Source organism: Salmo trutta, chromosome 16 (assembly GCF_901001165.1).
Source record: "Salmo trutta chromosome 16, fSalTru1.1, whole genome shotgun sequence".
Classification (NCBI taxonomy): Eukaryota; Metazoa; Chordata; class Actinopteri; order Salmoniformes; family Salmonidae; genus Salmo; species Salmo trutta.
This window is the reverse complement of record NC_042972.1, coordinates 45306438-45321119: the sequence shown is the minus strand read 5'-3', so window position 1 is coordinate 45321119 and position 14682 is coordinate 45306438. Positions and strand designations below refer to the sequence as shown.

The window sequence follows — 14682 nt, the reverse complement described above, 5'->3', positions numbered from 1 at the left end:
GTGAATGTTTGGGGATGAGAAGTTTTTAATTTACGATTTTTTTCTGAGATACGTGCTTTCTTTAGCACTGAGTATGTAATTGTTTCAAAAGTCACAACAATGATTCTTGCGTGTATAATTAAGGAAAGTTTCATTACAAGTATGTTTTACTTGAAATGGACCCACCCACATAATCCAGGATATGTGTGCCCATGGAATACTACTGCCTTTTTTATATATACAGAACAAAAATATAAACTCAACATATAAGGAAATCAGTCAATTGAAATAAATCCATGAGGCCCCAATCTAAGGATTTCACATGACTGGGAATACAGATATGCATCTGTTGGTCACAGACGTATAAAAAAAAAGGTAGGGGCGACGCGTGGATCAGAAAACCAGTCAGTATCTGGTGTGACCACCATTTGCCTCATGCAGTGCGACACATCTCCTTTGCATGGAGTTGATCTGGCTGTTGATTGTGACTTGTGGAATGTTGTCCCACTCCTCTTCAATGGCTGTGTGAAGTTGCTGGATATTGTTGTGAACTGGAACACGCTGTCATTCACGTTGATCCAGAGCATCCACATCAAATCGAAATGTATTGGTCACATAAACATGGTTAGCAGATGTTAATGCAAGTGTAGCGAAATGCTTGTGCTTCTAGTTCCGACAGTGCAGTAATATCTAACAAGTAATCTAACAATTCCCCAACAACTACCTAATACACACAAATCTAAAGAGGTGAATGAGAATATGTACATATAAATATATGGATGAGCGATGGCCGAGCTGTCCTTGATGATCTTTTTGGCCTTCCTGTGACATCTGGTGCTGCAGATGTCATGGAGGGCAGGTAGTTTGCCCCCGGTGATGTGTTGTGTAGACCGCACTACCCTCTGGAGAGGGTGTGCAGTTGCCGTACCATGCGGTGATACAGCCCGACAGGATGCTCTCGATTGTGCATCTGTAAAAGTTTGTCAGGGTTTTGGGTGACAAGCCAAATTTCTTCAGCCTCCTGAGGGTAAAGAGGCGCTGTTGCTCCTTCTTCACCACACTGTCTGTGTGGGTGGACCATTTCAGTTTGTCTGTGATGTGTATGCCGAAGAACTTGAAACTTTCCACCTTCTCCACTGCTGTCCCTTCGATGTAAATAGGGGGGTGCTCCTTCTGCTGTTTCCTTTGTTTTGTTGATGTTGAGTGAGAGGTTGTTTTCCTGACACCACACTCCAAGTGCCCTCACCTCCTCCCTGTAGACTGTCTCGTCATTGCTGGTAATCAAGCCAACTACTGTTGTGTCATCTGCAAACTTGATGATTGAGTCACCTCATGTTTCAAATCAAATCAAACTTTATTTGTCACAAGCGCCGAATACAACAAGTGTAGACCTTACCGTGAAATACTTACTTACAAACCCTCACCCACGACTAGAGCCCCTGTATATAGCCAGGTTATTGTTATTTTATTGAGTTACTTTTTTATTATTTTTTACTTTAGTTTATTTGCTAAATATTTTCTTAACTCTTTCTTGAACTGCACTGTTGGTTAAGTGCTTGTAAGTAAGTATTTCACGGTAAGGTCTACACTTGTTGTATTCGGCGCTTGTGACAAATAAAGTTTGATTTGATTTGAAACATGAGGTGATGGCGGCAGATGAATGGCACGACAATGGGCTCAGGATCTTGTCATGATCCTCTGTGCATTCAAATTGCCATCGATAAAATGCAGTTGTATTTGTTGTCCGTAGCATATGCCTGCCCATACCAAAACCCCATCGCACCATGGGGCACTCTGTTTCCAACATTGACATTAGCAAACGGCTTGCCCACAAGACGCCATACACGTGGTCTGTGGATTTGAGGCCAGTTGGACGTCCTGCCAAATTCTCTAAATAACGTTGTTGGAGGCTTATGGTAGAGAAATTAACATTCAATTGCACATTTTAGTTTGGCCTTTTATTGTCCCCAGCTCAAGGTGCACCTGTGTAATGATCATGCTGTTGAATCAGTTTCTTGATATGCCACACCTGTCAGGTGGATGGATTATATTGGCAAAGGAGAAATGCTCACTAACAGGGATGTAAAAAAAAATTGAGAGAAAGAAGCTTGTTGTGCATATGGAACATTTCTGGGATCTTTTGTTTCAGCTCATATAGCCTTGTTTATATTTTTCTTCAGTATAGTTTTGGCAGGCACTGCCAATTTCTCTCTAGGCTAGCTACTGTAGCTACATCATGAATAGACTTAATAATATTTAACAGGCTGAATCTACAACTCAGCTATCTACAGCCAAGGATGCTCAACAACAAAGCCATGCACTGGGATAATTTTTATTTCAAGACTAAGAAATTGGAAGTAGTTTACAGATATTTTTGTAGGCTACAAGGGCGGAGTTCAGACAGGCATCCCAATTCTAATCTTTTTAAGTAATTGATAATTTGACGAATCAGATCTGCGATGAAAAAGTTATGATGTGAAAAGATCTGATTTTACTGGTCAAAAGACCAATTAGTGGATAAGATCATCATTGGGCTGCCTGTCTAAATGCAGCCAAAGATACCATAACTTTCCCATTTGGCACACAGCACACAATAGTGGAGTTAGTTCAGGAGATTTTTGAGGCTGATTTTGGAAGATTTTGAAGAGACTTCAAGTCACCCCAGTGGTTCCATGACCTCCAACACAACAGTGCGAGGTCCGGTCATCACCAACCTGGTGACCTGGAGGTAATCCAGGTGGAGAACGCTCCGCCCATTCACCTGGCACACAAACTGACGCACCTAGGCATAGAAGTAGAAGTACAGGAGAATGTCATGATAAACACATATTCATATATTACTGTGTGTGTAACTATTTTTTGTATGTGTTTGTGTTACCTTAACCCCTGCAGCAGCAGCAGGGCTTCCAGGATCAACTGCCTGGACGTAAACTGGAGCCACACCTCTGATCACAAAGCCCCAGCCCACTGCATCTCCCATCACCTGAGATGCAAAACACTGGTATGAGGGGGCTAAATACATATTTACTTCCCCAATAGAGACTAGACTAGAAAGAGGAAGGACATACAGTATATTGGCCTTATAGCTCACCGTCAACACTTTCTTGATGAAGGGTGCACCTGGGGACAGTAGCTCCTCACATGTTACATTCCTCTTAAGCACTGTCAAAACCAATGTAGAGTTTTCATTTCGGTGTTTAAATACATGATTTTATCAATAGCATTGCTAAACCATGTTGCCCTCTGGGAGACTTGGCAGGTCAGAAAAAGTAGGCGCTCTTGCTCAATATAACTATTTTTAAATGTTATACTTTTCGGTTAAAACATTATGTTTTGCCCTTAATCAGAAACTAACTGCTTAGAGAGACTACATCTGTGTAAGCCTGAACAGAACTAATTATGTCAAAAAAGAACAGAGGGACGATCTGACCTGATTTTGGATTGCATCTCACCACTGGGGCAGAGGAGAGTGTGGCAGGGGGTAAATATCCACTAGCATGTAGCTGCAGAGAGTTCAAAATGGCCTGATGCACATTGGGTATCATCTTCAATGGTTTAGTGGGCTGCACTGCTATGAGAGGTCAGACATAAATGCATGCATGTATGCATAAACAGCTCATCCACTGTGTCACAACAGTATAGGCAACCTTGGAAGAAATGTGTATATGAAGTATTTTAGAGCTCTTGCTTTGTTTTTATGTTTGCATTTACCAGATTGAAACCCACTGTGTTCCTCTTGTGGGGGGATCTTGGGCAGGACAAAGGGGCTGTCGGCATGGTTGTCCTCCAGTGCATGCACTGATGCACCTTCCTTTTTGTCTCGCTCAGTTTCATTCAAGAGCTCAGACAGGTGGCGCCGGCGGCGAAAATTGATGCAGAACTGATACAGTAATCTACTGTCAAAGAAGTCGTACTTCTTTGACACTAATGGGAATTGGGAAGAGGAGAGAGGAAAAGTATCGTACTAATTTTCTGATAGAAGTAATTTGAGTAGGCGATCAACTGTGAGAGGCTATGGAAACAGTATTACCTCCAATGTTATCAGCCAAAGGTTAAAAGGTAACATAACTCACCATGCTGAATGATGCCATGCTCTAGCAAAGCACGGCAGAACTCCAAACCCTGGCGCCTACTCTCTGTCTCTCCATTCTGTAACAACCAGTCCATCAACTGGCAGCCAGGGATGGAGTGCTGGTATGCAACACCCTGCTCCTCCCTTAGTTGCAGAATGGAGTCTCTGCCAGTTATTAGACTGCAAAACACAGACACACAAATCAGGTCACATTCATTTGGCACTCCAGAGACAGAATGAATGGAACAATTACACACAAACTTGTGTATACAGTTGGTAAAGTTTCAAGTTTCAGTCCATAATCACCATAACTAGCACATACTGAGAACATAATACAGATGATGTGGATAGGTTTGACCTCAGCAAGGACACTTATTCCTACCAGATAGAGATAAGTAGTTCTTACTGCTCATACAATCGTTGTCCTCGGATGAAGACCTTCACCTCGGTGTTAAATGGAAATGTGCCATCATCCTTACGGAAACGGTACAGCAATTTTGCATCCTTGAATATAGAGTGCTTGTCACAAACTAAAGAGATCAGAGTGGAAGAGAGACAAAGGAAACGTCCTGAGAGTGTCTTCACATTGCCCTACTTTATGGTTCAGCATTTTGGATCTCCCATATCAATTATCAATGTTAGTATCTTGGCAAAGCTCTTATGCTCTTGTGAGAAACTGCATTATAGGAGTTGGATATGCACTTTGTCCTGTGTCAGGGCTATAAGCTCTTGGAAAAGCTACTATGCATTTTATATCCCCTGAGGAATGTTATTGTGGTGCCCTACCATGGTGCACAATGTCATGGTCCATCAAGTGTTGCATGAGGTAGACCGCTGTGGCCCGATCGGGAGCTTCCTTGTTGCTGATCAACCAGTCTGTAAGCTCTTGGGCCACAATGCAGTTGGGGTAAGTGCGCAGATGGTACCGTCGATCCTTGATCAGTTTGCCATCATGCAGCCTCAACCTTGCAGTGAGGTAAAATGTTGAATAAAAGCAGCTATAACTACTATAAGTAGATAAGGGCGCATTAAGAAATAAATTCAAACATGAATTGAATCAGTTTCAGTTGACATTTCTATATGATATATTGTATCTCTTATAATTAAATGTTTACATTAAATTGGAAGGTCAGCTGAAGGAAATATGCAAACTACTATATCTGGAAGGAGCTTGTCGGATTTCCACACAGTACGTTTCAACAGGTAGAATAACCATAAAGAAAGCCAATCTCTCTCTTCTCTCTCTCTCGTTCTCTCTCTCGTTCTCTCTCACTTTCTCTCTCATACCTCAGTTGTTCTCCAGCAATCATAACTTTAGTCTTGTGCAGTCTGGCCATTGATTTTCTGTTTATGCTGCTTCTCATTTTCTCCATGTTCCTTTACTGTCACTGGTCTGAAAAAAACTACTCATTTCATTAGAAGCCTGTATGTTTACCAAATAACCAGTGCCCAGCAGCACCCTCTGACCATGTTGGATAGATGTTATGTATAAACACACACACACACAAACAGAGGGAGAGAAGGCTACAAGAAAGTACAATATGTGATGTGCTGAGAAAATCACAAGCCACCATTATCATACTTACCTGGTATAGGCTACTGTGTAAAAAAGCCAACATTCACAGTTTGTTTTAATTAAAAAAGAACGGGGTAGCTATCAGACAACTAGTTTTCATTCACAGTTCAGTATACACTGAGGGGCAAGAATGTAGTTTTACCTCATATCACCTCAAGGGGTCAGCATAGATCCATAAATATGACATTTGGCTGCCCACTCTCAGGAGAAACCCCATAGAAATACAGTTATTTACAATTAGCCTATTTCTAGCTCTATGATCAACCCTTTGTGCTTTTCATATCATGTAAAGAGAAATCAAATAATAACACATGCAAGTGGAATATAAACATTTATTTGCAATGGGCTACTCATGGATTAGAGATAGGATAGGCTATTTGTTTATTATGTGTGGTGGTGGATTATTCAAAAAGCACAACAGCTCTATTAGAATTCTTAATTGTCTTTTTGCAGAATGAACTTCCCCTTAAATATAAGCACCGTTGTCCAAATATAACTGTGACTTTAAAACCGTGATGCTTTTATGTTATTTATATGGAAAGTCATATGGTCATTTAGGGCGACTAAATGTTTATTTACTAGCCGTATTGACTACAATATATATATCCCTGGACATATAGCCTACAGAATTAACATAACCTATTTAGTCCTCAGATGCTTTGCATTCCAGCATCAGTTCCTAAATGGTCTTTAAAAATAAACACTTTTAATACATCAATTGGCGAGGGAAAGTGTGAAAGAAAGAGAAACGTATGCACAAATTAAATAAAGAAGTAGGCCACAGTAGCCTAGAAAACGTGTACAATATGTCTGCAGGTCTATGTAAAAAAATGTGGGCTACATTCTACATTCAACCTCTGCTGGATTGTCAAAACACATACATCAGCTATTATGCAAATTGCCCTTCTCGCCGTCTTTTTATTGGAGAGGAGCATGGAGGTGTAGTCTATACCGTGTGACATCATGCAACGGTTCTTTATGAAGAAAGTGCGCTCGCAAGCATAAACCAGTAGCGCTACACACATGCAGAGAGCTCTTGGCCCCGCCGTGGACTCTGAGCACTTTTCTTCTGTCCGATTAATATGCTACTGTATGTGTTTCTAAACTTTTGAGTGAAGAGGACGGGGTTCTTTCCATTTTTTCGCACGCGTATTTTCACTGTAGATTTCATTTGACGGACTTACTGATTGTATAAAACGTCTTACCAACAGTGAAATTGTTGCAAAAGACTGCATGAGAGAATTGAGTTTTGTGACCCTTGGATGTGGCCAAGACAAATAGATCCAGAAAATAATGACCGCCGAATCGCAAACAAACCTGGGTCTGCCGAAAAACCCTTTGGGTTATGTCAGTGCGTTCGACTTGATGAAGTTCGATGTGAAGAAAGAAACAATGCAGGGGATCGACCGCTCATTCTTTGGGCCGTGCAGCGAGCTCCAGAGACCGGACTCAGTCTCCTCCACCCCGGTCAGCACCCCTTGCAGTTCGGTGCCCTCATCACCGAGTTATAATCCGGGTGAGCAGAGGAACCCAGATGATGATCTTTACTGGACGCCCAGCAGTGGAGGTTATTCTCAGCAAATGTATCCCAACACTTTTGGCCTGACACCTGAGGACGCAGTTGAGGCCCTCATCGGTACCACAGTCCACGGGCACCAACCCCCTCTACACGGTCACCAACAGGCTCTCCAATCAGATTTCGAAGGGTACGGGGCGGCACATAACCTCAACGGTCATGCCCAGCAGTACCCTGGACTTAACCGTCAACCCGACGCCCTCTCGGGTCCCCCTGATATGCAAGATATGCACTGCCAAAATCAATATAACCACAACAAGCACGACCTCGACTACTCGGCTCCGCACTCACCCGACTCGCAGCAAAGTGCGCACCACCTCCATCAGCAGAATCGCCACGACAGACGACTCAACGTGGAGAGCGGCTTCTCCGACGACCAGCTGGTGTCTATGTCAGTGAGGGAGCTCAATCGGCACTTGAGGGGTCTGACCAAGGACGACGTGATGCGTCTGAAGCAGAAGCGCCGAACCCTGAAAAACCGCGGTTATGCACAATCCTGCCGCTACAAACGTGTTCAGCTGAAACACGTTCTGGAGCATGAGAAGACCAGCCTCGTCACACAGGTGGAGCAGTTAAAGAACGAGCTCAACCGGCTGGCACGCGAGAGGGACGCATATAAACTCAAATGCGAGAAATTGACTGGGTCTAATGGTTACCATGAAACTGGGTCTACCAGTGACAATCCTTCCTCGCCCGAGTTTTTTATGTGAGTTTATTCTTTGTAACAGCCACAAAATCTATTTTACTGATTTTTTTTTATTGATATGCTTATTTGTTTTAACAATATTAATGATTTCATACTAGTTCTTGATGCAAACCTATCATCTAATTCAGCTTTTAAAATTATTACGATAATAAGTCAGATTTGTAATATGAATCTATAACCAATCATGCATGCTGGACATGTATGGTACTGTCTATTTAGTAGGCCTAAACTTGGCTGTTGTAGGCTACTTTGCCACACACATCTTCATGAACATACTTGAAATAGTTCCTCTTACTTTTGTTAAATTGAATAACCAGTCTTATGAAATGACATTACATATGAGAATCATAATATTAATTTTGGCTTCATGTAGGCTACCTCTCAATTTTGTCTTACATTGATTCATCCATCAAAACACTTGGAAGTGGTCGTACTTATTTGTGTTCAGATCTTCAGTCAAGTGCTTTTCTGTGATAATTCTATTCTAACAAATATAATGAATACATGGTTGATGATGATGCGTCTATCTCCTTGTGCTGGACATCCTTTTACTCACATTGCATTTTGAGGACCTGGTTCTGCTGGCTAGATGTGGCTTAAAACTGTGTTGTTTTTCTTTCACAGACATTTTTGTTAATTGTACAAGAAATAGAGCTAGATTTAGAAAAAAATATTATTGATGCATTATTGCCTGCAAATGACCATCGTTTTTTTTGTTCCCTATCCAGCTGTGTTGAAATCATTTGTCATCTGCTTTAGATCAATAAAGCCATTAATACTTCTTTGTGTTAGTCTGTTGAGTAATTGTTCGATCCACTTATAAACATTTTCCTGGCTCACTTATGTATTCTTTCATCGATTACATGAATAGATCATGGAAGCCAGTGGCTTTAGAATTCCGTGATATTTTCTTTCTCCAGAATATATATTTTTTTATAGAGACAAAGGTTTGCTTTATGTGGCCATATTGTTTTAACACTTAGCAGTATGATTATTATTTGACTCATCTCTGTATAAAGGAGAAGTGTAGTGCGACAGGCAGACAAAATGTAAAGGAACGCAAGTCATCTTGCTCACTTTTAATTTGGCTTATTGATGTGGAAAGAAGGACATTTATTACAACAAGAAGGAGCTCCATAAAACACCAAATCCAAAGCTGTGACAAATGTGTTTTATAAAAAAAGGTTATTGAGTGATTGATTGATTAAAACAAATGTCTCTCCATTTACACTCCTTTCTTTCACGATACAATAACGTCTAGGATCCATTCCATCTGAGAAAACAAGTGTGAACTTTGCACCTGGAGTGAACGCATTGTATATCAGGCTCCAAGAAAGCTGTGGAAGCCTTTTTAAATGTCTGGTCTGTGCATATACTAAATCACGCAAACAGCTCATGATGCCCAATACAGCATTTATGATAACTAAGACGCACTCCTTCAACATCTTACTCATTCACCTGTGTGCAATAAAGAGCAGTGAAAGTCCCCAATGTACATTATAACATTCCAGGTTATTGGGACTGTGATTTAACAGCAACAGGTTTATTGGCTATATAGTGAAAATATAAAATTGTATTTATTTATGTTTTACACACAGTCTACTGACTTGATAGAAAAAATTATAATACAAAAGTTAGCCCTAATAATAAACACTCTTGCATACAATGCACTAATTTGGCTTGTGACATGAAAGTGGAGTGTCTCTTTTTTCTGTATGCTGACCTTTGACCTTCATTGATGGTTGCTTCCTGAGGGACCACTGGATGTGAAGACACTGAAGACTCACTGTCTGGGGCTGTGTGGTGGAGATAATGCCCGTTTCACACAGGATATGTGGTATATTACTCGTAACGTGTATATGACCCACTTTCAAACAGCCTCTTATTTACCACTTTCTTGCAGGTATAAATACCCCTTTTATACATAACAGTGGGTCACTGGCCAAATGGGAGGGGTGGGGGGAGTTGTTAAACCATGGTGGCTGTTTGCAGTTCAAATTAGGGAGGTGTTAAACAATGGAAGTGTTAATGAATTTACAGTGGTTTCGGAAAGTATTCAGACCCCTTGACTTTTTCAACAACAAAAAAATACGTTACAGCCTTTTTTTTTTTAAATGATCAGCAATCTACACACAATACCCCATAATGACAAAGCGAAAACAGGTTTTTAGAATCTTTTGCAAATGTATAAATATTCACATAAATATTCAGACCCTTTGCTAAGAGACTGGAAATTGAGCTCAGGTGCATCCTGTTTGCATTAATCATCCTTGATATGTTTCTACAACTTGATTGGAGTCCACCTGTGGTAAATTCAATTGATTGGACATGATTTGGAAAGGCACACAGCTGTCTATATAAGGTCCCACAGTTGACAGTTCATGTCAGAGCAAAAACCAAGCCATGAGGTCGAAAGAATTGTCCGTAGAGCATTGAGACTGGATTGTGTCGAAGCACAGATCTGGGGAAGGTTACCAAAACAATTCTGCAGCATTTTTATATTTTTTATTTCATCTTTATTTAACCAGGTAGGCCAGTTGAGAACAAGTTCTCATTTACAACTGCGACCTGGCCAAGATAAAGCAAAGCAGTGTGACAAAAAACAACACAGAGTTACACATAGGATAAACAAAAGTACAGTCAATAACATAATAGAAAAATCTATATACATTGTGTGCAAATGGAGTAAGGAGGTAAGGCAATAAATAGGCCATAGCAGCGAAATAATTACAATTTAGCAAATTAACACTGAGGTGATAGATGTGCAGATGATGATGCGCAAGTAGAAATACTGGTGTGCAAAAGAGCAAAAAAGTAAATAAAAACAATATGGTGATGAGGTAGGTAGTTGGGTGGGCTATTTACAGATGGGCTATGTACAGCTGCAGCGATTGGTAAGCTGCTCAGATAGCTGATGCTTAAAGTTAGTGAGGGAGATATAAGTCTCCAACTAGAGCGATTTTTGCAATTCGTTCCAGTCATTGGCAGCAGAAAACTGGAAGAAAAGGCGGCCAAAGTGGGTGTTGGCTTTGAGGATGACCAGTGAGATATACCTGCTGGAGGGCATGCTACGTGTGGGTGTTGTTATGGTGACCAGTGAGCTGAGATAAGGTGGAGCTTTACCTAGCGACGATGACCTGGAGCCAGTGGGTCTGGCGACGAATATGTAGCGAGGGCCAGCCTACGAGTGCATATAGGTCGCAGTGGTGGGTGGTATATGGGGCTTTGGTGACAAAACGATGGCACTGTGATAGACTGCATCCAGTTTGCTGAGTAGAGTGTTGGAGGCTATTTTGTAAATGACATCGCCGAAGTCAAGGATCGGTAGGATAGACAGTTTTACGAGGGCATGTTTGGCAGCGTGAGTGAAGGAGGCTTTATTGCGAAATAAGAAGCCGATTCTAGATTTAATTTTGGATTGGAGATGCTTAATATGAGTCTGGAAGGAGAGTTTACAGTCTAGCCAGACACCTAAGTATTTGTAGATGTCCACATATTCTATGTCAGAACCGTCTAGAGTAGTGATCCTAGTCGGGCGGGCGGGTGCGGGCAGCGATCGGTTGAAGAGCATGCATTTAGTTTTACTAGCGTTTAAGAGCAGTTGGAGGCCATGGAAGGAGTGTTGTATGGCATTGAAGCTCGTTTGGAGTTTTGTTAACACAGTGTCCAAAGAAGGGCCAGATGTATACAGAATGGTGTCATCTGCGTAGAGGTGGATCAGGGAAACACCTGCAGCAAGAGCGAAATCATTGATATATACAGAGAAAAGAGTCGGCCTGAGAATTGAACCCTGTGGCACCCCCATAGAGACCGCCAGAGGTCCAGACAGCAGGCCCTCCGATTTGACACACTGAACTCTATCTGAGAAGTAGTTGGTGAACCAGGTGAGGCAGTCATTTGAGAAACCAAGGCTGTTGAGTCTGCCGATAAGAATACGGTGATTGACAGAGTCGAAAGCCTTGGCCAGGTCGATGAAGACGGCTGCACAGTACTTTCTTTTATCGATGTCGGTTATGATATTGTTTAGTACCTTGAGCGTGGCTGAGGTGCACCCGTGACCAGCTCTGAAACTGGATTGCACAGCGGAGAAGGTACGGTGGGATTCAAAATGGTCAGTGATCTGTTTGTTAACTTGGCTTTCGAAGACTTTAGAAAGGCAGGGCAGGATGGATATAGGTCTGTAACAGTTTGGGTCGAGAGTGTCTCCCCCTTTGAAGAGGGGGATGACCGTGGCAGATTTCCAGTCTTTAGGAATCTCGGACGATACGAAAGAGGTTGAACAAACTAGTAATAGGTGTTGCAACAATGGCAGCGGATAATTTTAGAAAATGAGGGTCCAGATTGTCTAGCCCAGCTGATTTGTACGGGTCAACATTTTGCAGCTCTTTCAGAACATCTGCTATCTGGATTTGGGTGAAGGAGAAGCTGGGGAGGCTTGGGCAAGTAGCTGTGGGGGGTGCGGAGCTGTTGGCCGGGGTTGGGATAGCCAGGAGGAAAGCATGGCCAGCCGTAGAGAATTGCTTCTTGAAATTCTTGATTATTGTGGATTTCAGTGGTGACAGTGTTTCCTAGCCTCAGTGCAGTGGGCAAATGGGAGGAGGTGCTCTTATTCTCCATGAACTTTACAGTGTCCCAGAACTTTTTGGAGTTAGAGCTACAGGAATGCAAATCTCTGTTTGAAAAAGCTAGCCTTTGCTTTCCTAACTGACTGTGTGTATTGGTTCCTGACTTCCCTGAAAAGTAGCATATCGCGGGGACTATTTGATGCTAGTGCAGTATGCCACAGGATGTTTTTGTTCTGGTTGAGGGCAGTCAGGTCTGGAGGGAACCAAGGGCAATATCTGTTCTTAGTTCACCAGGTTTCCAGTGCGCCTTCACAGCCCAGTGCGTCCTGTGCCAACTCTCCGTACTCACCATGGGGAACGTGTGACCGGTGGTCAGGCACCATGTTTTGCGGTGATACGCACGGTGTCTCCAGTGCGCATTCACAGCCCAATGCGTCCTGTGCCAGCGCCCTGCACTTGCCAGGCTAAGGTGAGCATCCAGCCAGGACGGATTGTGCCAGCTCTACGCTCCAGACCTCCAGTGCGCCTTCCCAGTCCAGTGCCTGCTCCTCGCACTCTCCCTGAAGTGCGTGTGCCCAGTCAGGTATGTCCTGTGCCTGCTCCCCGTACTTGTCCTGAAGTGTGTGTCACCAGTTTGGCGCCACCTGTGCCAGTTCCACGCACTAGGCCTCCAGTGCGCCTGCCCAGTCAGGTACGTCCTGTGCCTGCTCCTCGCACTCTCCCTGAAGTGTGTGTCACCAGTCTGGCACTACCTGTTCAAGCTCCACGCACCAGGCCTCCAGTGCGCCTTCCCAGTTCAGAGCTTCCGGTGACAGTTCCCAGTCCAGCGCTTCCGGTGACAGTTCCCAGTCCAGCGCTTCCGGTGACAGTTCCCAGTCCAGCGCTTCCGGCGACAGTTCCCAGTCCAGCGCTTCCGGCGACAGTTCCCAGTCCAGAGCTTCCGGCGACAGTTCCCAGTCCAGAGCTTCCGGCGACGTTTCACAGTCCGGAACCTCCTGAGACGGCCTACGGTCCGGAACCTCCTGAGACGGCCTACGGTCCGGAACCTTCTGAGACGGCCTACGGTCCGGAACCTTCTGAGACGGCCTACGGTCCGGAACCTCCTGAGAAGGCCCAAGGTCCGGAACCTCCAGAGACGATCCACGGCCCGAAGCCTCCAGCGACGATCCACGGCCCGAAGCCTCCAGCGATGATCCACGGCCCGGAGCCTGCAGCGACAGTCGGCGGTCCGGAGCCTCCAGCGACGGTCGGCGGTCCGGAGCCTCCAGCGACGGTCGGCGGTCCGGAGCCTCCAGCGGGGGTTCCCAGTCCGGAACCTTCTGCGGCGATCTACGGTTCGGAGTCCCCGGTGAAGATCTACAGTCCGGAACCTCCTGAGACGCTCCACGGTCCGGAACCTCCTGAGACTCTCCACGGTCCGGAACCTTCAGCTCCATGGCTGGAGCCTTCCCCTGCGCCGATACCCAGTCTGAGCATGGCGTCCAGTCCAGCTCAAAGGCCAGAGACTTCTTCTGCATTGGTGCCCAGTCCAGGCACAGCGTTCAGTCTGGGTCCATGGCTGGATCCGGGGGATGAGCAGGTTATTCGTCCCGCACCTGAGCCGCCTCCGATGCTGGAGGATCCGCGGGATGAGAAGGTTCTTCGTCCTGCACCAGAGCCGCCACCAACACTAACCCTCCCTTTTGGTTTCAGGTTTTGCAGCCGGAGTCCGCACCTTTGGGGGGGGTACTGTCACGTCCTGACCATAGAGAGCTCTTATTTTCTATGGTAGAGTAGGTCAGGGCGTGACTGGGGGGGTTTATCTAGTTTATTTATTTCTATGTTGGGTTCTAGTTTCTTTTTTCTATGTTGTTTTTTTGTATGATTCCCAATTAGAGGTCATCGTTGTCTCTAATTGGGGATCATGTTTATCCCACCTGTGTTTGTGGGATATTATTTTGAGTTAGTGCATGTTTATTCTTTATTGTTTTTGTATTTTGGCTAAGTTTCACATATTAATAAAGATGTGGAACGATACTCACCCTGCGCCTTGGTCCTTCTCTACACATATTTACATTTACATTTAAGTCATTTAGCAGACGCTCTTATCCAGAGCGACTTACAAACGAGACAAGTGTACTGTTATATGACTGCTTAATTACACATTATATACACATTTGTACAACATGGTTAGTGTGACTGCACATTGATTATAATGTTGTTGTTTTT

At 43.8% G+C, this 14682-nt stretch overlaps 2 protein-coding genes across 3 annotated transcripts; one reads left to right on the top strand and one right to left on the bottom strand.

Moving 5' to 3' along the window:
* Window positions 1–2295: 2295 nt before the first annotated feature.
* si:dkeyp-97e7.9 (DEP domain-containing mTOR-interacting protein) lies at window positions 2296–6600 on the bottom strand. Of its 2 annotated transcripts, none has more exons than XM_029694556.1 (9): window positions 5339–6600; window positions 4838–5016; window positions 4458–4581; window positions 4053–4231; window positions 3691–3903; window positions 3410–3550; window positions 3071–3141; window positions 2858–2962; window positions 2296–2761 (listed from the first exon to the last, which is right to left on the bottom strand). In XM_029694556.1, the coding sequence occupies exons 1-9, from the start codon at window positions 5422–5424 to the stop codon at window positions 2636–2638; spliced, it is 1224 nt and encodes a 407-aa protein (XP_029550416.1). In that variant the 5' UTR covers window positions 5425–6600; the 3' UTR covers window positions 2296–2635. The 2 variants fall into 2 exon arrangements, with proteins under 2 accessions (XP_029550416.1, XP_029550417.1); XM_029694557.1 differs by having other exon boundaries at window positions 3410–3547.
* A 35-nt stretch (window positions 6601–6635) lies between these two features.
* Window positions 6636–8690, top strand: LOC115150838 (transcription factor MafB). Its single transcript, XM_029694558.1, has one exon. It carries the CDS (start codon window positions 6921–6923, stop codon window positions 7911–7913), a length of 993 nt encoding a protein of 330 aa, XP_029550418.1. The 5' UTR covers window positions 6636–6920; the 3' UTR covers window positions 7914–8690.
* The last annotated feature ends 5992 nt before the right edge of the window (window positions 8691–14682 follow it).